Source organism: Siphateles boraxobius, unplaced genomic scaffold, assembly GCF_051911475.1.
Source record: "Siphateles boraxobius isolate OS27281-9 unplaced genomic scaffold, OSU_SipBor_1 66, whole genome shotgun sequence".
NCBI lineage: Eukaryota > Metazoa > Chordata > Actinopteri > Cypriniformes > Leuciscidae > Siphateles > Siphateles boraxobius.
Genome location: NW_027509193.1, coordinates 5,153,150 through 5,176,055, shown reverse-complemented (window position 1 = coordinate 5,176,055; position 22,906 = coordinate 5,153,150). Strand labels below are relative to the sequence as shown.

Here is a 22,906-nt window from a genome sequence, read left to right as displayed (position 1 = left end):
TCTTGCCCAAGGCTTTCTTTTAGCACTCATGTCATTTATAATGGCCTATAAGATGTTGCTCCTTAGTAGAAATAAATTTCAGCTGTTACATAAGATTCCCAGAGAGTCATATTTTGTGATCTTTGATGTCAAATGTAATCATAATGAAGTGTAACTGTATGTTTGTTTGTGTATGTGTGCGCAGGCGGTTGTGCAGACTGTGGATAATCTCCTGCGTGCCGAGGCTTTAGAGTCATGGCAGGACATGAACAGTACGGAGCAGGCGCACACCGCCACCATGCTACTGGACGTCATGGAGAAAGGCGCCTTCCTGTTGGCCAATAACATGTACAATAATCACTTCTCAGACCATGCTGCTAATGTCGGTGAGTTTCTGGTGCGGTGTAACTAAATTAAAGTATTGATGGCTCTTTCAAAAGCATTACAATTTTGTGTTTTAAGATTGTGTTTTTTTCCAGTTACAAGCTATTAGTTCCCAAGTGACTTAGTGGCAGTGTAGCGCAACTTAATGTTACATCTCTGTTTGCAGCTGTTCAGTCAAGCAAACACACTGTCCTAGAATGTTGTCTCACCCTCAGGTAGCATTGAGAAGTCTGATTTATTATAGGGAATTATTCATTATAATAGTTATGTTAATTAATAGTTATATAATAGATATGTTTAAAATATCAATTCAGCAGACATTACTCAGTTCCCTGCGAACAATTTTGTTGTTAAATACTGCTATTTATTTAACTTTTTCACTGCTGTTTATTTTCGATTTTGTATTTAGTATGTATTTAGTATTTTTTCTATAAATATACACCACTGTTAAAAAATTTGGGGTTGGTACGATTTTTTATGTTTTTTAAAGAAGTCTCTTTGCTCACCAAGGCCACATTTATTTGATCAAAAATACTTTAAAACGGTCATATTGTGAAATATTATTATAAGTTAAATAAATAAATTCTATCTTAATATATTTTAAGATATAATTGATCAAAGCTGAATTTTCAGCATCATTACTCCAGTCTTCAGTGTCACATGATCCTTTAGAAAACATTCTAATATGAGTAGTGTCACAGTTGTCTTCTGTCTTCATGTCACGTGTCTTCATTAGTTCATCTGTAGCACCTGTCATGTTAATCATCATCTGTTTCACCTGTCTTCACTCATCAATGTTAATCAGTGTATGTATTTAGTTCCCTTCAGTTCATTCAGTCTTCGTCCGTTCTACTTTATGTTTAGCGTGTGTGTTTGTGGGATCATTCTGCCCATCTGCCTATCTGTATCCGTGCAAGTTTCATTGTATTTTGAAAGTAAAAGTTATTGTAATTGGAACTTTGCCTTTGCCTGCTTCTTCTGCCTACACCATGCCTTGACAGAAGAACGGGCCGCCCTAAAATGGACGATGGGGTGCAAATTATCGTACTGGCTCAGGAGAGCCAAAACTTCCTTTCCTTCGTCAAGGGTTTTTTCAGCATTGCAATCCACAGCACCCTCGACGACGAGAGTCTGTGTACCTTGTTCCAGATCGGGGCCACTTTTAACCATCGGATCGACCTCCCAGACACCACCAGACTAAACTGGAAGGAGACCGGTATCCGGTGTCTGGAGAGCGTCGATCCCCGAACCGGAATGCCGCGTGCTGAAACCACCCTTCCAGAGTCTCGTCCGGCCGAGACCGCACTGCCTGAGTCTCGTACCGCTGAGACCACCCTGCCTGAGTCTCGTCCCGCAGAGACCGCCCTGCTGGAGTCTCTTCCTGCCGAGCCTGCACTCCACGTCAGTCCTGCCGAGCCTGCGCTTCACGTCAGTTCTCCCGAGCCTGCACTTCATGTCAATCCTTCCGAGCCTGCACTTCACGTCAGTCCTGCCCAGCCAGAGACTGTTCACATCATGCCCGCCGAGCCAGAGACTGTTCACGTCATGCCTGCCGAGCCAGAGACTGTTAAAGTCATGCTCCCCGAGCCTGAGCATTCTGTCCCTTAGCCTTCTGTTTCCGAGCCTGAAGTACCACCCAGCCTCCCTATTCCACCTCCTTCCATCTGCCACCTCTCTATTCTTCCGCCACTGCCTGTCAGCCCCTCAGCTCTTCTTCTAACTACCTTCTGCGAGGTCGAGTCGCCGTGGGTTTGCCAGCCTGCAGCTCCACTCTGGTCGGTGGATCCCCGGTATCCACCTCCAACCTCCGCAACTAGGACTCTACCTCGGCCCTTCATCCCATCTGCTCCACCTTGGCTCTCACCTCCCTCAACTCCACTGTGGCCCTTCAGTTCCCTAGTTCCGCCAGGCTCCCTTGTCCCCGCGGATCCACTTTGGTCATTCGCCGACCGTCCCTCACCTCTGGGCTTCTCTTCTCTGGCTGTGCCTCGTCCCTTCGTCCCAGCGGCTCTGTTGGACTCCTCACTCCCCTCAGTTACCCTTTGGTCCTCACTCCCTATGTCTCCACCATGCCCTTCCGTGTCCCCGCCTGCACTTCAGTCACCAGAGTCTGCATCGTTGCCATGTCCTGACGGACCCTCAGCATCGCCTAGGCTCGTCGGCTCTACGGCTCCACCCTGGACCTCTCTCCTACCTACTCCGTCCCTGTCAGTTGGCGCACTGGAGTCGTCAGCCCTGCCTCCTTTATGGCTCCTCCCTCCATCTGCCCCGCCCTGGCCGCCTGCACAGCCTGCTCCGCCCAGGCCGCCTGCCTTCTGTCTATCCTCCTGCTTTTCTTCCTCCTTCTGTGTCCCCCCTCCGCAGTTGGTCCATCTAAGGTGCAAAGTCGTGCCAACTGGGAGGGGGGGTTGGGGATAATGTCACAGTTGTCTGCTGTCTTCATGTCATGTGTCTTCATTAGTTTATCTTTAGCACCTGTCTTGTTAATCATCATCTGTTTCACCTGTCTACACTCATCAATGTTAATCAGTGTTTGTATTTAGTTCCCTTCAGTTCATTCAGTCTTCGTCCGTTCTACTTTGTTTAGCGTGTGTGTTTGTGGGATCATTCTGCCCGTCTGCATATCTGTATCCGTGCGAGTTATATTGTATTATAATTGAATTATATTGTAAAAGTTATTGTAATTGGAACTTTGCCTTTGCCTTCTTCTTCTGCCTACACCATGCCGTGACAAGTATATGATGTTCAAGAAACATTTATTATTGTTATCAATGTTGAAAACAGCTGTGCTGCTCAATATTTTTGTGGAAACCGAGATACGTCTTTCAGGATTCTTTGGGCTTGTTTACACTTGGTCACTTCATGTATTTTCTCTGATCAGATATCTATCCGATCAAGAAAAGACCAGGTGTAATTGCACTCTGAAACGCATTCAAGACGGATTTAAATCGCTTAAACCACTTCAGCAGGTGGTTTGAGATGCATTCCAGATGAAACTGGACAAGTGTAAATGCGTATGGTTGTTGAAACCACATATGCACATTTTATTCCTCCCAAAATTATAAAAAATGAATGTGTGAGAGCGTGTTACAGACTATATGACATGTTAGTATTGCCAGATATGACAGTGCTACTGCAACACGCATCGCCACAGATGAGTAACTGAGTATCTCTTCAGCAAGCCAATGTGCAAACTGCCACCAATGAAACTGAGTGTAAATTGCAGACGCTCAAAACACAATCATCTTTATTAAAAGTAGTGAGACTAAATTATCTTACCATTGCTGATTCAATATTAATTTATTTGTCCCTAGGGAAATTTGTCTTGGACATACATGCTGTAGATTCAGATTCTTAGAAGATTCAGAGATAAAGGGATCAAATCATTTATATACCTATTCGGATATATTTTCCTGTTTTTTATTTGGAACCCTATAGCGTCTACCTGATGGGAGCAGTTCGTACTCTGAATGCAGGACATGGGAGGGGTCTGCTATTATTTTCCTATTTTATATAATGATGCCACTCTCTCTCCTATTGCGGTCTTTGATCTTAAAATTAGCTGATGATAAAAAAAATGCAGCTCATATCTGTTACTTCCGTTGGATTTGCATATAGTGCAGGAATTGACACATTTATGCAGCCAAGTGTAAATGGAACCATTTTAACAAATCATATAGCTATCCGATCAGTAGGACTATCTGAATATCTGTTGGAGGACTGTCAAAATAAAGTGTTAGCAGATATTAAGCAGACTGTCTGCTAATACTCTAAAGAATGGTAGTTAACGTGTAAGGGTCTTTGTTCGCATGCCCACCTCCCTCGCCAGGAGACTGGTTATAGTCTTGAGATGGACTGGTTACAGATTTAGGCTTAGTTGCAAACTTACTTGTATTTACTTATTTTGTACTATCGAAATATTGTTACCAACAAAAGTATTCATTTCTTTTAAAAAAAAAAGCCTTACTGACCCCAAACCTTTGAACAGTAGTGTATATAATATAAAAATAGCTTCAGTGTAGTTAGCTACTCTTTTAACATGCTTTAACTTTTCCAAATTGGTAGCTTTATTGTAACCTTTAAAGTTTTTTGGGTTTTTTTGCTGTTTCGTTTCAGTTCAAACACTCAAAGTGTGTGTTTTTGTGTGTCTTTAGATTTAGAGGTGCGTGTGTTGAACACAGAGACGGATTCTCAGGATTTGTCGTTCCCTCAGAACGGTCCCAGTGACAGCAGCATCCAGCTCTCGGCTTCCACCTTCAAACAGTACAGCCGTAACGGTCAGTCACAGCTGCATCTCTCTCCTTCAGTCCCCCTTCCATCACTCTTCCCCGTGCAGTTTCACTGAAGCTTTGCCAAATTTCCACTTTGGTTTACGCCGTTATTAGTTGATAATAATAAACCTAATCAGATTAACAAAAGCGCTGAGACTATTTCTTCCCTGATGGTTTCTTAACGGCACTCTTAATCGAACAGCCCGAGAGGCGACTTGATTACTATCATTTTCAGGCTGACGGAGCAATCTCAGCTCTCTTTTCTCCTGCTTCTTTCCTTCCTGTTCCCTCCATCTCTTAACCATCTTATCCCGCCATCATCTCTCCTACTCTTCGCTTTTTCCGCCACTCCTGCGTTTTGACTCTTTTTTGAAGGTATGCCTTCGTTCGCTGCTTCTCTGCGGAGGCAGGTCGGGCGGGGGAAGCGAGATTAGTATGATTGAAACAAACGCACATGAAATATTCATACGGAAGAAACGGAGTGAGTGAGCGCTGAAGAGATGAATGTTACGTTGCCCTCCATATTAAAATTCCTTTATCCCCTGATCACTCACTCACCCCCTCCCAGTCAAAATCATTTTAACCTTCACTCATCTCGCTCCACCGCTCCCTTTTTCCTCTTAGTTGTTATTCATATCCTCCTGCCACTCTCTTTTTGTGCTGTGTTTCTCCATACAGGCCAGGTAAAAGTAGTTTTCGTGCTGTATAAGAACCTGGGCCCGTTCCTGTCCACTGAAAACGCCACCGTGAAGATGGAAATGGAGGCGGGGCCTGGTGGGCGGGGCCTGGCGGTGAATTCACACGTCATCGCAGCGTCAATCAATAAGGAGTCCAGTCGAGTGTTTCTGACCGAGCCTGTGGTGTTCACACTTAGACATCTACAGGTACATTAAACTCTCATAGACACACACAAGCAATAAACTATCAAGCCATCTTGCATTAACTACCCTCACACATGGGGTCTCTTACATTAAACATCAGCAGAACGAGTTTCTGTGTAAATCATTTTGTAAAAATAAAATATAAAAATTGCATTCAACTCAATGATTATTAATTGATTTTCACTAACCCTGAAACCACCTGTCCTCAAAGCATAACATAGTACTTCAAGTACACTATTCAGAAGTTTGGCATCAGTTTTTGTACAGTATTTCTTATCAAATATTTGCAGCCTTGATGAGCATAAGAGGATTATAAATAAAAAAACATGATATGTGAACTATTTTTCTCAAATTGTAAAGAAACTTATTTTAAGTAACTAACAACACAACAGAATAGCTCCTTCATTTAACATGTGTGATTTGTATAATAATGTACGGGCATTTTGTCAACACTTGTAAGCTGAAACCACCATCCTGTAGCCTCAATTCATTCAACATTGTGACTGGTACATGTGTCTATAATGAACATTTGCTGTGACAGAACAACACACATTTGTGAGAAAATGAACGCAGCAGTAAATTGTTCATGCCCCTTAAACATGAATTCTTCTGAACATGTTGAACAGATGAATACAAACATAATTCCTTTGTTCAGTTCTGTAACGTGTTTCACTACTCGAGAATCAATGAGAGAGTTATTGTTTATAATTCAGTTTAACTGTGCTGCCTTTGCAGAGCAGACACTGCTATTTCAGGCAATACAGTGAAAATACGTTTTTAAGAGCTAGAATTATGGTTCCTGACCATGATGGGTTTGCACATGACTTCTATCCAAGCTAACATTGCATGGCCCCCAATGTAGCCATGATATGGGCTTGAGATATGTACTCTAAATTGGTTTGTTCATGGGTTCCATGTCAGCTTTATCTAATTAGCCCCAGTTAGGGCCCTATATGTGTTTGTCCATCGGTTTCATGTCGGCCCTATCTGAATTAGCCCCCAGTACAAGCTCCAAATGGGTTTGTCCATGGGTTTCATGTCGGCTCTTTTGAATTAGTCCCTGTAAGTGCCTTAAATGGGTTTGTCCATGGGTTTCATGTCGGTACCTATATGAATTAACCCCCAGTATGAGCCCTAATTGAGTTTGTCCATGGGTGTCGTAATGGCTGTTTTGAATTATCCTCAGTGAGGGCCTTAAATGGGGTTTTCCATGGGTTTCATGACGAAGTAGCCCAGTATAGGCCCTAAATAGGATTGTCCCTGCGTTCCATGTCAGCCCTATCTGAATTAGCCCCAGTAAGGGCCTTAAATGGGTTTGTTCATGGGTTCTATGTCGGCCTGATCTGAAATAACCCCAATAAGGGCCCTAAATCGGTTTGTCCATAGGTTCCATGTCAGCTCTATCTGAATTAACCCCAGAAAGGGCCTGAAATGGGTTTGCCCATGTGTTCCATGACGAATTAGCCCAGTATGGGCCATAAATTATGTCGGCCATACTTTAGCTAATACAGAAAGGTCTGACATGGAACCTCATGACAAACCCATGTAGGGCCCATTCCTCAAGCCCATATCATCCCAAGAAAACATTATTTGTGAAAGCCACTGATATTCAGTATTTTCCTGTCTCTCTGTTGTTTTCTCATGTCCCCACATCGTTGCAGCTGGAGAATCATTTAACCCCAAACTGTTCGTTCTGGAACTACTCGGAGCGTTCGATGACGGGCCAGTGGTCATCCCAGGGCTGTAGGCTGATGGACAGCAACAGCACACACACAACCTGCTCTTGTAGTCATCTAACAAACTTTGCTGTGCTGATGGTACATCACGAACCTGACGTAAGCACACGCACACAAATATTCACTTTCATTTATCACTGGCTGATAAACAAATCTCAATAAAGCTCGCATACACATAAACAATTTTTTCACTTCCATGAGGTTTGTAAGACACACACACACATATATACTGTACACACAAAAACAAATTACACAAATACACACAGCAGTTTCAGCTTGAAATTTACTGGATTTTCATAAGTCACTCTTACTCAGCAGCCTATCCATTTATACCATTTCCCTTATCCTTCTCTCTCTCTCTCTCTCTCTCTCAGTATCCAGGAAGGATGCACGAGTTGATCCTCTTTGTGATTACGTGGGTGGGTATCGTCATTTCGCTGGTGTGTCTCGCCATCTGCATCTCCACCTTCTGCTTCCTGCGAGGCCTGCAGACCGACCGCAACACCATCCACAAGAACCTCTGCATCAACCTCTTCATCGCTGAGCTCCTCTTCCTCATCGGCATCGACAAGACGCAGTATCACGTGAGTCTAATGATCTATATAAAAGGGAGAGCGCACTGAGAATGAATTTCACACGTTGATTGTGACATTTATGTGCACCCACTGATAGTACATGCTGTCTGCATTGTTTTAGCATTTGATTAACTAAAGCCCTTAAATGCAGACTGCATTAAGTGTAGGTAATTTGCATTAATTTGCATGCCACATTTCCCCATCTTGCAGATGAGTGCTTGCTCTGAGTGCTCAGTTGTGAAGGATGTAGCAGACTATCACAATCTGATGTACTTTACTGGGACTGGTTTTCCATTCCTCATGTTCTTGCTCACTCCCGTGTATATCAATACACTAATGTTGAAAACTTGCAGCATCACCTCTTTTCTCACAGTGTCTGAAATCCTTCGATAAATACAACATCTTTCTAAACCCCTCCTTCCGAGAGCTTACTCTGCTCTGATTGGTCAGATGACCCAGTCTGTAGTAATTGGTCTATTCTCCTCTGATTGGTCAGATGACCCAGTCTGTTGTGATTGGTCTACTCTGCTCTGATTGGTCAGGTGGCTCAGTCTGTTGTGATAGGTCTACTCTGCTCTGATTGGTCAGATGAAGCAGTCTGTTGTGATTGGTTACAATGGGTGTCAGAAACGAAACACCCATCACAATATATGAATTTCAGCTCCGGAGGCTTCCTCAGCACTTGATACACAATGATATGAAAAGGTAACAATGGCGTAGATCCTTTGGAAGGGCATGCAATGCGTATTTGCTTTTGCAAAGCAGAAAACAGAGTCTTCTCGAACCAATCTCTTCCATGCCTCAGCTACAACTACAGTGTTTGACGGCGGGTCAAAATAGACATTGTTCGCAGGCAGCCAATGAAGACCATACTGGGCATTAAGCAAATTTGTTACAGACCTACCTGATGAGCTGCATTCTAGAGACTACTTTCAAAGACTCAAAAACATTTACTGACCCAAACTTTTGAACTGTAGTGTAAATTTGACAATACATTTTAGAAACACAAATATTAGCCTGTTAGCCTGTGTTAAGTGTTATGCACATGATGGAGCAGTCTTGGAGCTAGAGAAAACACTTTGACTCTGACTTTGAAAAAAAAAATGCCTCCAGGCAATATTATGCAACTCTGCTTACATGCTCCAGATTTTTGGAAGAAAGCTGTATTATATGTTGATTATGCATTTTCTGTGCCTTTAACCAGCTGCCCCTGTATTTGATTCTTTGGGGCCAATTAGGTTGGTTACTGTTTTCTGGTGTAGTCTGTACTCCTGCTCCATCGAAGTGTCATGTCTTCTTTTTTTGGTTGGCCAATTAAAACAGTACCCATTGTGATTCTTTGAGCATGGAACAGAGTTTAACATTGACCACTGCAAGTATATCTGATGATAGTTGATGTTGATGAGGCTTATGTTTTAGTCAGCCAACCAAAAATCAAAACCCTAGTGAAAAAAACACTTCAGCAGAGCAGAACAACCGATTAAAACATTAACCACAGTGAACAAATTTATGTTGCTGAGTTCAGATCGAAAATTATACGTGCTTGCAAGTATCAGCTCTTAAGTATATCAGCCCTTCTGTGTTTTCAGAATCAAGAGCTGCTGATTAATTGCATAATCAATATAGCTCTCTTCAGAAATGAAAATTAGAATGGACACATTTTAGCCTGCAAAATAATTAGATAGTGTGACATTAGTTTCATGATCATACAAATTGTGATGCCCTTGACATCAGTGTATTGACACCAAAAGTTTCCTGTTGAAAGCAGTGGTGGTTTAATACGTCTTCCAGAGTTCAGGTTGCATCAGTATGATGGGAATCAAAATCATTGACAAGATACCAATGTTGCTTCAATGAGCTGTTCAGAAGAAGAACTGGATAATGCAGGCTTTAAGGCATTGATTTTTCTTTTCTCTTACGGAAGATAAGAGTCTTGTTTGTAACATTTAAGTAAATGATAAATCCATGAGCAAATCGGTATCTTCCACTTTGCAGGGGCGTACGAACAATACATAAAGTGTGTGGGGTGCATTATGAATCTCATTAGCCTCTCTTTGCAAGTATGGTTGTTTAAATACCTAGTTTCCATGGATACACTAAGATTATTTGAAAGTTTAGTAACCAAACTTTCCAGATACATCAGTCACTCTATAATACATACAAGTCATAAAAGTTTAAATATCAGGGCTAAAACATTGTTGTGACAACTAAACGTATATATATATATCTTCGACCAAAAAAATAAATAAATAAATTATATATATATATATATATATATATATATATATATATATATATATATATATATATATAATTTATTTATTTTTTTTTTTGGTCGAAGAATATTTATCTTCTGTTGTTCACGTCTTCTCTCCTCAGAAATGTACCACTTGGCAGGCTCAGCGCACAAACTGTGCCAAGCTCAATTTGAGTCATGAATATTAATATAGTTATGAGACTATAAGTGATTTGCTGAAAGGTGGATGTTTTCAGGTGAGTGGGCTTGCAATAGTGGGATCACTGTTTACTGTTTGTGCATTTCGTTCAGCCAATCGATTGGCAGTTGCTTCTGCTTGGAGTCCTTTTAATGCGAAGGCTACATTTTCTTTTCCTTCCCACTGCAGCCCAGCACAATAAAACATTTACAAATGTGATTTTCATCCAGAAAAGGAGAGAGATGAATTTATGTTTTTGAGGTTTTAAGGAAAAGAGTTCTATCCAAAATGTCATGTAAAAGTAAACTGTAATTTCCGTATCAGTCAGAGGGTCTCGTCTTGTGTTTACAAGACAACGTTTTCAACTAAAAACACAAAACAAACACAAATGCATTCTGGTTGTTCATTTACACATTAGTGGCATCTTGGAGGCCTGAAAATGCAAACTTTTAAAAATGAGTGCAATTTTTGTTTTTACTATACAGTTATCGTCTCAGTGTAAACTACAAAAGCGGCAGTTTGTGAAAACGGTGATATCATGCGCATGTTTATCACATGTTCAGTCTATAGGCGCACAGTGTTTCTTTACAATGTGATATTGACACCTACTTGCCTGGCAGCATAATACAGTGTTTTTAATTGTTTTCACTGATCTGTGTGAACAGTGATCGTTTTGAAAACGTAAAACGTTTCCGTTTTCAGTACATGGTTGTCATTTACAGTAAATGTACTGTAGGTGATTCTACACCAAAACTAAGTGCAATGTGGGGGAATACTTTATTTCGATGGTCGACTTTAGACATTTTACTTATTAAAAAAAGAAACTTTGCAACTACATGTCAACTAGCAGTCATTAGAGTAGCCTATTAATAGACTGTCTGCCTAATATCTGCTAACATTTTATTTCGATGGTCCACCAACAGACATTCTACTGACTATAAGTAACTTTCCAACTACATATCAACCTTGTTTCACTAACCCGAACCCTAACCTAACAGTCTACTACAGTCTACTAATACTCTAATGAAGTGTACCCTGGTGAAAAAAAATGCTAAGTATAGTTGCAGGCAGACTAATTATCAGTATACTTCAAGTGTGTTTAAGATTAGTTAACCTGAAGTGTGCTGTTTTGAAACAACAAATTTTGTACTAAGTATATTTTAGTTGTAATTAAATTGTAGTAACGCATAACTTTAAGTGTATTTAGTGTACTTTTGTGTACTAAATTGGACCAACTTCAAGTGTACTTAGTATACTTTAAGTATGTGTCTGTGTAGGGACTAATTACATGCTTGATTAGCGATATTAAAGTGTACTTTATTTGTGTTACAAGTATATTACAAATGCCTTCGAAACATACAGGCAATATACCATAAGTGTATATATATATATATATATATATATATATATATTGTTTTTTTGGTGTTTTCGCCTTTTAGGATAGGGCAGTAGCTAGACAAGAAGTGAGGTGGGAGAGAGAGAGAGAGAGAGAGAGAGAGAGAGAGAGAGAGAGAGAGAGAGAGAGAGAGAGAGAGAGAGAGAGAGAGAGAGAGAGAGAGAGAGAGAGAGAGAGAGAGAGAGAGAGAGAGAGAGAGAGAGAGAGAGAGAGGGAGGAAAGGTCCCGAAGCTCATGTCAGTGCACACACCCACAAGGCTATCATATATTTGAGTTCATTAATACATTTGGCTCATTCCAAATTTCATACTTTGTCTTCAATAACAAATGTACATTATTAGACAAATAAAACTTAGCTATACTTTGTACAACATACTATTGTATACTATAATGTTTTTTGAAAGTTTACATTCAATGCATTGTTACAATGATCATTTCCACGGAGTTAAAATATACTTAAAGTATATTTTAATAAAGTGCAAATAAATACACTTTTAAAAAATAAACAGAATTTTCACTTCAAGTATATTTTTCTAAAATATATTTTTAGAAAATATACTAAAGTACAATCATTTTAAAGTGTGTTAAAAGTTGTATTGTGAATCATGATGCTAATATATTTTTTATATATTTAAAGATAGTACAATTTGTGCTAGTATATTTGCAGTGTACTAAATTTCAAATACAATACAGTATACATTTTTCACTAGGGGAACCCGATATGCACCAGATTTCAAAAGATAGTCCACCCAGAAATGAACATTCTGTCATCATTTACTAATCCTCACTGTTATTCCAAACCTGTATGAATTTCTTTCTTCTGTGAAACACAAAGGATGAATGTACATTTAAATCGTTTATTTATCATTTACTTACACTTTCTAAGTGATCTTATGAACCACTGACAACTCCTAAGTAACTAGTTTGTAAATAATGCAATACTGCATTTACAAATGATAAATTGATCATTTATAAAGTATGAAAATGCAATTATCAAACACATTATATGCTTATAAATCAAGATTAAAGCATTAATAGCTGTATTTATAAACTTCTTATTACTGTATATTAATGCTTTATAAATTATTAATTAACTGTTGTAATGCTTAACTAATGATTAATAGCATGCCATTATTATAAAGTGTTACCGAATCTTGTTGTTTCGGATCCCGCTTCCATTGTGTTTTTCCCCATACAGTGAGTCAATAAGACCTGCAAACTGTTTAGTTATCATTATTCAAAATATCTTCTTTCATGTTCCTGAAATGAAAGAAAGAACCCATGTTTTGGGTGAACTGTCCCTTTCATAGTCACTAAGTGAGTGTCATCAAATGTACTTCTGATAAGTTTCTCGCTAACCCCCTCTTCCTTCTCTTTGTCCGAATGCAGATTGCATGCCCCATTTTTGCGGGCCTGCTGCATTTCTTCTTCCTGGCTGCGTTCTCCTGGATGTGTCTCGAGGGAATCCAGCTGTATCTGATGCTGGTGGAGGTCTTCGAGAGCGAGTACTCTCGGAAGAAATACTACTACCTGTGCGGCTATTGCTTTCCCGCCCTGGTGGTGGGCATCTCGGCAGCCATTGACTATCGCAGCTACGGGACTAAAAAAGCGTACGTGTGAAGCAGTCTATTTGCACTCGGCCATACAAGGGCCGTTGGGTTTTTAAGCAGGGGGCACAACCCCTCTTAAAACCATTTGTTTCATTTAAATGGATTCCAGCAAAATGGCTCTCTGGGAGTTTAAATTCCAATTGCAGAATTGTCTTTCACTAGGAAACGTATACTGGTATCATGTAGTTTGGAGTTCAGTAGATTGGTTGCTGTCATGTGATCCTGGTTTAACCAAGGTCATCATGTGAATTATAAATGAAGCCAGTGTTGCAAGCATTGTTTTTGTTTTGAAATAGCACACATAAATCTGACAGATCTTGTTCTGATAAATTACTTTAAAAGAACACGTCTTAACCTGGAAATTCTAGGGTAATTCCCAGGCCTGGAATAAATTTTAAAATAATCAAAACATTAAAAAGTTACATTTTTAAGTGTGTGTGTGTGTGTGTGTGTGTGTGTGTGTGTGTGTGTGTGTGTGTGTGTGTGTGTGTGTGTGTGTGTGTGCATGTGTGCGCGCGCGTGTGTGTGTGTGTGTGTGTGCTTTTGTTTATGCTATATGCTTATGTATATGTGTGTGTGACCAGTCCTACTCGATCCTCTCCGAGTGGGATTCGAACCGGCATCTCCGTCAGGGGAGGTGGGCACGCTAACAAGGATACTAAAGATCTCTAGAACCCCTCTTGAGGAGAGGGCAGTGAGGTTTACACACACACCTCTTACTAGTTTGCCTCCATTACACTCACCCCCCTTAAGCCATCCGGGTCACGGCACCAAATGTAACTAGTCATACTCGACCCGTTCAGAGCGGGATTCGAACATGGAGACCTGCTTACAGCACATTTAACTGAGCTGATTACCGCATGTGCGAGTGTGTGTCGCTCTGCGTGTTTGTGTGCATGCGAGTGTGTGTTGGTCTGTGTTTATGTGTGTGCGAGTGAGGAAAAATAGCACAGCTGCAGACTTTTGAATGTTGACTACAGTGCAGAAAATGAGACGCTGACTCAGTGTGCTAATGATTAAAAACTGAGCTTAACCTTCAACTAGGCTTTGATTGCTCTTTTATTAGCTTGTTTTTTGCCAAAAATATATCATGATGTTTAAAGTAATACTATTTTAAGATAGTTTTAGTGGATTCAATGATCAATAATTAGCTCAATTATAAAAGTGCATGCGATTTTGCCTGTAATGAAGTGATCGTTCTTTGAACAGTGAAATGTTACCAATAAAGTTATTGTGTTTTGTGTGTAGGTGCTGGTTGAGGGTGGATAACTACTTCATCTGGAGTTTTATCGGCCCTGTGTCCTTCATTATCATGGTATTGTTCTCTCCAAACATTCAGCGCACTCTCTGCTCTGCTCACAGAGTTTGTTCTTTTTTCCCTCTGAAAAGTGCTGCGCTAGTCATATCAAACAAAGCACTTTTGTTCACCTATGGATCTGTTGCTGCTGACGACTATGTTTTGGCTGTAATATGCTTTATATGAGTGTGGAGTTTAGATTAGGTTTAGATATGGGAACTTGCTGACATTTTCGTAATTACAATATATTTTACTAATGCGCTAGCGCTGTTTTTGTTGTTATTAGTGTGTGGGTAAAAAAAAAGTTTTTTTCTTTCTTGCATTGGGTCTCTAATCTAAGATGAACAGAGCAAATTTCTGTGTAACCTTTTGAATCAACATTCTCATGTAAATCGTGCATTTAATTGCAGCAATTTAAGCTAGAATGGTTTCCCAAGCAGTTTACACAGAACTTTTTGCTTGTGTTTTATTAATGAGCTCTTTTGTTAGGAAGACACCGGGGTTTAAACTGTCTTTCCTGTTTAGACGGTTTCTAAAGGGTTTGTCCTTTTTTGAATAACCCATAGGTTTTAATTTGTCACGAAAAGTTGGACATTTTTGTCTTTATGAAATTAAGTTGCATTCTTAACGCCTTTTTCCTTTTTCTCATCTTTGGCCTTTAGTTAAACCTGGTGTTCCTCATGATAACACTTCACAAGATGATCCGTAACTCGTCCGCTCTCAAACCAGACTCTAGCCGCCTGGACAACATCAAGTGAGTGTCTTCCACTGCAAAAATACATATTATAATCGCCTTTTTTGCTGTATGTTTATGTATTTGTGAATGTGTGCATGTTCTCACTCAGGTCCTGGGCTCTGGGGGCTATCGCACTGCTCTTCCTCCTAGGCCTGACCTGGGCCTTCGGCCTCCTCTTCATCAATGAGAACACTGTTATCATGGCGTACCTTTTCACCACCTTCAATGCCTTCCAGGGCATGTTCATCTTTATCTTTCACTGTGCTCTACAAAAAAAGGTCAGTCTCATTAATATTTCATACCTAGATAGTACTTTGGGGACACATTTGCTGCTAAATTACCTCAGAAGTTAGATAAATTTGAAAATATATATATATATATTTTAGGAATAGAAGAAAGCTTTGGATTAGAATTCATCTGTATCATGATAATTATCATTATTATAAAGATAATTATCATAATTAGCTTTATTGAAAGGTAATTTTTGATAGATTATTGTTTTTAAACAGGTTTAAACAAGCACTCCATCTGCCATTGTTCAGCCAAATGTAGCCCAAACTTGCATTATTTGTTGAGCCCTGGGGAGAAGTATTTTTGAAACTCCCAAGCTACTTAGTGTATAATTTAAAGTAGTTAAACATCAGTCACGCTACCCATTTGACTATCTGAGCTTACAACAAAAAGTAGCGAACTACACTGGAAATTTATTAAAAGGCTATGTTATTATACTTTATATAACTATCTAATGATATCATTTTTTTTACAGTTAGAGCTAATTTTATATGACATAGTAAGGGCATTGTTTTGGCTGACAGCATTAGACAAATAAATGTATATAATATAAAATTAATAATACTGGAAATTCCTTAATTTCAAATTAAAAGAGTCAAGAAATAGTGATGTCTAGCAGTGATGACAGTGAATTCAGGTTTCATCTTTTTAAGTCGGCATAAACCAGAAATTGCAACCAACTTTTCTTAAAGTAAAAGTAAAACAGCTTATCCAATGAGAAAAAAAATGGAGGGCAACACTTTTGACAGATTATATTGTTATGTGTAATAGATTGTTACTGTAAAGCGATGCTGTCGCATCACCGCAATATACTAAAAAGTTTGAACTACTAAAATGACAACCTTTGTAAAAAAAAAAAGAAAAAAAAGCAGTTCTCTTAATTGTAGCAAATGTGCACTTGTAGTGTACTTCAAATTTTAAAGGTCTATTTAAAAAAAGACTTGCAGGTAATATAATATTAATTTAAAAAAGTGTACTTGAGGACTTTCATGACTATTTTAACACTTTTAAAAAGTGCACTTTGCAATAATGTCTAATTAAAAGTTTAGCTTAAAGTAAATTTTACAATGTTTGAATAATCTTTTGTCATGATTTAAAGTTGACTAACCTACTAAAGCGCAAACATATTTGATTATAATTGTAACTATATTGTGCTATTTAATATAGCATTTTTATAGTTAATATATTTTAAATGCAATAAATTGAAACTTCATCATTACAAATGTGTAATTACAAATAGTTAAATACACAATGACATGCTAGGTTTCAATAGAAATGACACTAACATTTATTTTAGTTCACCATAAATCTTTATCAGTATTGGGCAGTAGTACACTTTAATCTTATTTCAAAGACAACGGAAGTAATTATGAAATGACATATAAAGATTTCCTACTTAAGTGGGTCAAAAAAACTCCACATGAATTTCACATCTGCGAAACACGTGGAACACATGTGCAACACATACTTTGCACATAGTAAATATGTGTTAGAACAACTCCCATGTGAAATCCTTGTTGTGACATGTTGTCCGCTTGTGATCACATGTGGACAACATGTGAAAAAACATGGGAAATTCAAGTGTTTTTTTTTTCTGTAAGAGTACAGTTCAACTAATCGCATTTATTATAAATTTAAACTATAATAATTGTTTTTTAATTGACGTTACCATGCAATTAAGTGCCTGAAAACATTACTTTCAGTTCGCACCTTAATAGAAAGTACATGTCTATACTATAATTTAGATGCATTACTGCATCAGTCAACATGTGCAGTGTGTGTAAGTGCCAATTCTCTGTGTTTCAGGTTCATAAGGAGTACAGCAAGTGCCTGCGTCATTCGTACTGCTGCAGTCGCACCTCTACTACGAGCTCTCACGGGTCGCTGAAGAATTCTGCCCTGCGTGCCAACAACCGCTACTACACCGGCAGCCAGGCACGTCATGCAGCCATACACCGACAGGTGACACACATGCAAACTTACAGCATTACTATTTATAGACTGCTGTTCTCTTCCATTTAACAATTCCATCACCTCACTCACCGGTTTCAGAGCCGAATTCGACGCATGTGGAACGACACGGTGCGAAAGCAGACAGAGTCCTCATTCATGGCCGGAGACATCAACAGCACTCCTACCCTTAATCGTGGTGAGACACTCTTTCAGCCTCAAAATGTCCCAGCATGCACCAGAGTCCCTCTCTATTATGTGTCTGTGCTTAAAGGGGTCATATTTTTTCTGAGAAAAGTCAGTTCAATCAACAGCCACATTTGCAATGGCTCTATTTAAGGCATGCAAGACCAAATCTTGTCTACCTGAATGGGGAAATACTGAAATATAAAGAAAATACTGGCCACAACTCACATTTAAATAACAAATAAATGACAAACTTTGACATGAACTGTCCCTTAATAAACTGTTTTTTCTATACTCAAATAGTGTTAAAAAAGCATATATTTAACTTTGGTTAGATATACACAATGTGCATGAGCAGTTCCAAACTTCACGTAGGCAAGGTCACAAATTCTTGTGAAAAACGAGTCAAATTACACAGACAGCGAGTAAACAGTGCTTCCATTATAATCATTGAAGCTGTCAGTCAGTTCAGCGCAAACTCACTGAGTGTAAAAACTCCTGTTTAAATCAATGTATCTGCCTAAACTTTACAATTAATCTCCCCTTTGTTACAACGAGAGGATTTGTGCGCATATAACATTTAGTAAACTTGCGCTTAACATAAACATACAGTGTTTTGAGAGAAACTGGGTGGATTCTTACTACCGGTAACTTAAACGCCTCTGATTGGTCATTATTTTCTACTGAAATGGCACATATTTACATATTCATCTAAACGTCTCTCTCAGTGGGGTGTTAGGATGTTCGCTAACAGTATCTGCTCACGTATTTCAAACATCTTTTTACCCCAAAGCAAAGAACTAAAAACAACTGCTCCGTGAGTATATCGGGGCCTTAAACGATAGTGAACAGCGAGAAGGAGAGAGAATGTGAAAAGCAGACTATTTCCAGGACTGGATATGGATTGTGGCGTCACCACCATTCTGATCATCCCAGGGATCAGTGTTTGTGGGAGGAGAGGGGGGTGAAGACAGAGAAGCCGCAGCTAAATCAACCGCCACTCTTTATGCTAATTCTATCCATTTTGTTTTTAATGAAGTGATTAGCCGCCGAATGAACGGGGGGTAATTACTCTAATTGAGGAGAATGACAGTAGCGTCCTCACTGCAGTGTGCCGATTGTTGCTTTCCGGGGACTTTAATCAAGCCGAGAGAGAGAGAGAGAATTTACGAGACAGAACCATCAGATCTAAACCATATAGCGGCAAAAAAAAAGAAGAGAAGAATAGATTCTGGGGAGAGGAAACGGCGGGGTTTTGTGCCGCGGGAGAAAAGTTTTTTGATGTTACAAGAGTGAATGGCAGTGAGAAGTGGAGATGGTTGGTAATGAAAGGGCGCGTGCATGTGTATGCCGCTGTTTTTATCAGATTCATCTCCTATCGCTCTCATTTCCCACTTCACCGCTGTGTGAAGTCTATTCTGTGCTTCCAAGAGCCGCCGCCGTACCTCCAACTCCCTCCCGCTGGCCTAGATTCCCTCCTCACGTTTTACACAAGACACTCCTGTGAGATGTTTACAGGAATTAAAGGAATTTACCGGGTTTAATTCACGTGAAGCTTATTGGCAGGATTTGTGGCATAATGTAGACTAAATCCTTGAAACTGCTGGTAGCAGCAGAGGACCTGTTGGTACCAGCAGTAAAAGGTTTTAACAGCAGGGAAATCAAACTCTTTCAGGTGGGGCTATACTTTGTAGGTGGATGAACATCTGGTTATGTGTTACCAACATAATTTTGGTGGGTGGAGTGAAGTTTGTGCCATGTAAACAATGCTTGACAGATAGTCTCCTTCTGGTATCGCCTACTATACGAAGTTAACAAGTTTTCAAATCAAATCATGTTTAGTGAATCATTTGCACAACTTAAATGGGTTTGTGAGCTTTAGCGGCATTACACTGTCATGACAGATTGAATAGGTCACACTAGTCTCATGTTTAAGTCTTGTGGCTACGATTAACTGGCGTGTTTACTACATGTTCGTTTCTGTCTGTTTTTTATTTTTTTATTCTGAGGAATAAGTCTTAATTATTTTCTGCGATAATCAATTTTATGCCACAAATGCTGGTGGCACAGCTTTACTTTTATTAAACTTGAAACATTCCTGCAAGAGGTAAGAAATGCGCGTAGTACTGTATGTGTGTGAGTAAGGCGAGTGTACGTCTAAAATTAATTCTTGAGGCGGTCCTCTCTGATAGATGATAGCACAAGAGTGCCGGGTTGCACTTTGCCTCAGTCCACTCGATGTCATACTGGCCTCTTTTTAATTTCATGGCATTTCTGTCTGAAAGCCCCGGGCTGGAGCTCTGCGCCTGCATTATGGGCCATACTGAATGTTCCATTTCTCTGAGTCACATTTGTCTACTGCAAGCGTTCACATTTCACTGGGAAATGAACCCACATTTCAGTGACTGCTCTGTGAAACTACATAATGGCAAATATTACCATTTCCCTCCCAATGACTCCATCTGACAGTGAGGCATAGAATTACGCTCCACAACTACTCTTCAAATACATTTAGACTTGACTACAAATAAACACTTCATCAAATCAGCCATTACAACATCACACACCGACATTAAGGATTTTTTTTTTTTTTTTTGATGATGATGATGAAATGTCAAACACAATAATCATGCTGTGGAGTGGCTTCTGCTTAACCTTAATGTGAAGTGCAAACAGCTATTCCATAATGTTCATATTGCGTATTACCCCTCTTAAAACTGATAGTTCTTGCCTCCTGGATGCTCACGAATACAGCTTTTCAGCACAATATAACAGGTTTAATGCGATTATATAACTACAAAACAAAGGCTAACTGTTCGTCTTAACTTATGTGTCCACGACTGTATATTCTTAAGCAGAAGTTTGCCACTTAATGTGTTTTCTAAACAAAAATATCATGTTAGCAAACATTTTGTGTTAAAAAATGTTATAGCATGAAGAGCAATAAGACACTGCCCCAACTAGGTCCAACACAACCCAATCTCATTAACGTAATAACACAACACAATGAAATCAAGCCATATCACAACAAAATCAAGCCACAACACAACCGAATCAAGCCACAACACAACAAAATCAAGCAACTCAGCGAAATGAGGCCACATCACAATGAAATCAAGCCACAACACAACGGAAATGCTCCCGATCACTAGGGGGCTCTCAGAGCGCGGTAAAGTTAGTTTTCCATGCCATTGTTCTATAGAGTCGGCAGTCTTACAAAGATATCAATACCACGATTAGTTTCAACAGTATGAAACCATTGTATATCGACATGAAATATTAATTCAAAATCGCCTACGTGCATTATAGTTGCATATTTATACCATAATGCCTAAATGAACGTCTCCCAATTCCATCAAGTGGTTAAAACATGTAATTTGTATTAATTAAAATGACTTTTAACATTTAAAAACAGACATTTTCAAATTCCAAAGCTTGTAGTAGGTTCCTGTTGGTAAGACTGACTTACTACAGGTAGATTTTGTCCATGGGGAATTGATTGGGTGATTGGATAAATCAATTATAATAAATACTGCAATATTACATTAAAAAAATAATTGTCAATTTTGATTGCATGGTGTCTTTAAATAATGGCTATAAAGTGTGATTTTGAAAGGCAGAGTCAAAAAATTATATTTATGTTAAGAATTTTATTTTTATTTTTTTAAGGCACAATGGGGAACCATCTTCTGACCAACCCTGTGCTGCAAACCCGAACAGGAAGCTCTCCCTACAACACGCTTCTGGCTGAGACGTTTACCCCGCCCTCGCCTGGAGTCTTCAACTCTACCGGTAAGTGTGTGTAGGTTTCAGTATGTGCCTGCTTGAAAGAAAAGATACATTTAATATCTAAGTTGTTTCAGAAGAGTTGTCTCAAACTGTACCAAAATGTCACCCAGATTTTATTTATGAAGATTTCTATTTTATAATTTAAGAGACTTTATTGTGTTTCCTTTGTTGCGCATACTGTGCTGTGAGAATCAACTTGTCTTGGATGTTTCGTCTCAAACCTCTTAGGAAAAACAATTATAGTGAAAAATTTAAAATAACAGTTTTTTTATTTTAATAAATTCTAAAATTTAATTTGTTCCTGTCTTGCAAAGCTGGATTTTCATCATTATTTCTCCAGTCTTCAGTGTCACATGATCCATCAGAAATCAATCTAATATGCAAAGAAATATTTCTTATTATTATCAATACTGAAAACAGTTGCGCTGCTTAATATTTTTGTGGAATCCATTATACATTATGTCCATTATATTTTTTTTCCCAGGTTTCAGAAAGATCAAAAGAACCGCATTTGTTTGAAATAGGAATCTTTTGTAACATAAATGTATTTATTTTTGTCACTAGATCAATGTTATGCATACTTTCTCAAACAAAATATTATTTATTTATTTTTAAAGCTTACTGACCCTAAACGTTTGAACGGACTGTATAGAGATCTCTTTAAAATCACAATTGTCCCTCCAAGACAGCAATGAGATTTAATAGAGTGTATTTTGTGTTCATTTTTTAATTAAAAAAATCAAGTGGAACATTAGTTGATTACACAAAAGAAACTTAACTTAGTTATTTAGCTTAGAACGACTGTCCTCTGAACAATAAAAAAAATCCTCTGGGATGTTTTATTATTATTATTGTATATGCAGTTTCTGCCACAGCTTGTGTGAGTGTCACTGATGGTATTCATGTGCACATATGCTGTGTGTGTATGCGTCTGTGCGTCTCCCTCTGCATGTGAGTTTACACCCTGTCGGTCTGTCAGTGTTATTCACAGGGGTGGACAGGGGCTGACCATCTGGCCAGCGTTTCATTCCCTCCTGCTGGAAAGACAGACCAGAGCATCGATTAAAGCTAGGGCTGAAGTTGAGTGACTGACAACGGAGCGAGAGAGGAAAGCGATCCCTGGAGATTCGCCACAGAGTATCGGCATGGCTCTGCCCGTGTGCCGCACACACATATGCCCGGGCTTCACTCTCTTGCCATACCGTTCCCCTCCATGCGCCGATTGAGAGGCATCGAGAGAGAAAGATAGCTGCGGTTCCCATGTCAGTGGGATGAAATTTAAGACGCCGTCTCTGTTGAATATTTTAAACGTTCCCTCTCTGTGTAATGTGTCAGGCTGACGGTGCGGCGCTCAGCTCGGCTTGGCTGAGAGGACATTTTTAGAATGCTT

The 22,906-nt window shown here is 39.2% G+C and overlaps 1 protein-coding gene across 2 annotated transcripts in view; it reads left to right on the top strand.

Moving 5' to 3' along the window:
- Nucleotides 1–22,906, top strand: part of adgrl1a (adhesion G protein-coupled receptor L1a) — a 174,092-nt gene that overhangs the window by 147,875 nt on the left and 3,311 nt on the right. Inside the window, exons 12-23 of one of the 2 annotated variants that reach the window (XM_077211749.1) lie at nucleotides 185–365; nucleotides 4,518–4,640; nucleotides 5,313–5,518; nucleotides 7,177–7,350; nucleotides 7,626–7,835; nucleotides 13,047–13,267; nucleotides 14,516–14,582; nucleotides 15,227–15,318; nucleotides 15,410–15,578; nucleotides 17,398–17,553; nucleotides 17,644–17,740; nucleotides 21,397–21,529. In XM_077211749.1, the coding sequence (XP_077067864.1) occupies nucleotides 185–365; nucleotides 4,518–4,640; nucleotides 5,313–5,518; nucleotides 7,177–7,350; nucleotides 7,626–7,835; nucleotides 13,047–13,267; nucleotides 14,516–14,582; nucleotides 15,227–15,318; nucleotides 15,410–15,578; nucleotides 17,398–17,553; nucleotides 17,644–17,740; nucleotides 21,397–21,529 (1,829 nt within the window). The remainder of the gene's footprint in view (nucleotides 1–184; nucleotides 366–4,517; nucleotides 4,641–5,312; nucleotides 5,519–7,176; nucleotides 7,351–7,625; nucleotides 7,836–13,046; nucleotides 13,268–14,515; nucleotides 14,583–15,226; nucleotides 15,319–15,409; nucleotides 15,579–17,397; nucleotides 17,554–17,643; nucleotides 17,741–21,396; nucleotides 21,530–22,906) is intronic. The other variant, XM_077211748.1, reaches the window with a different exon arrangement.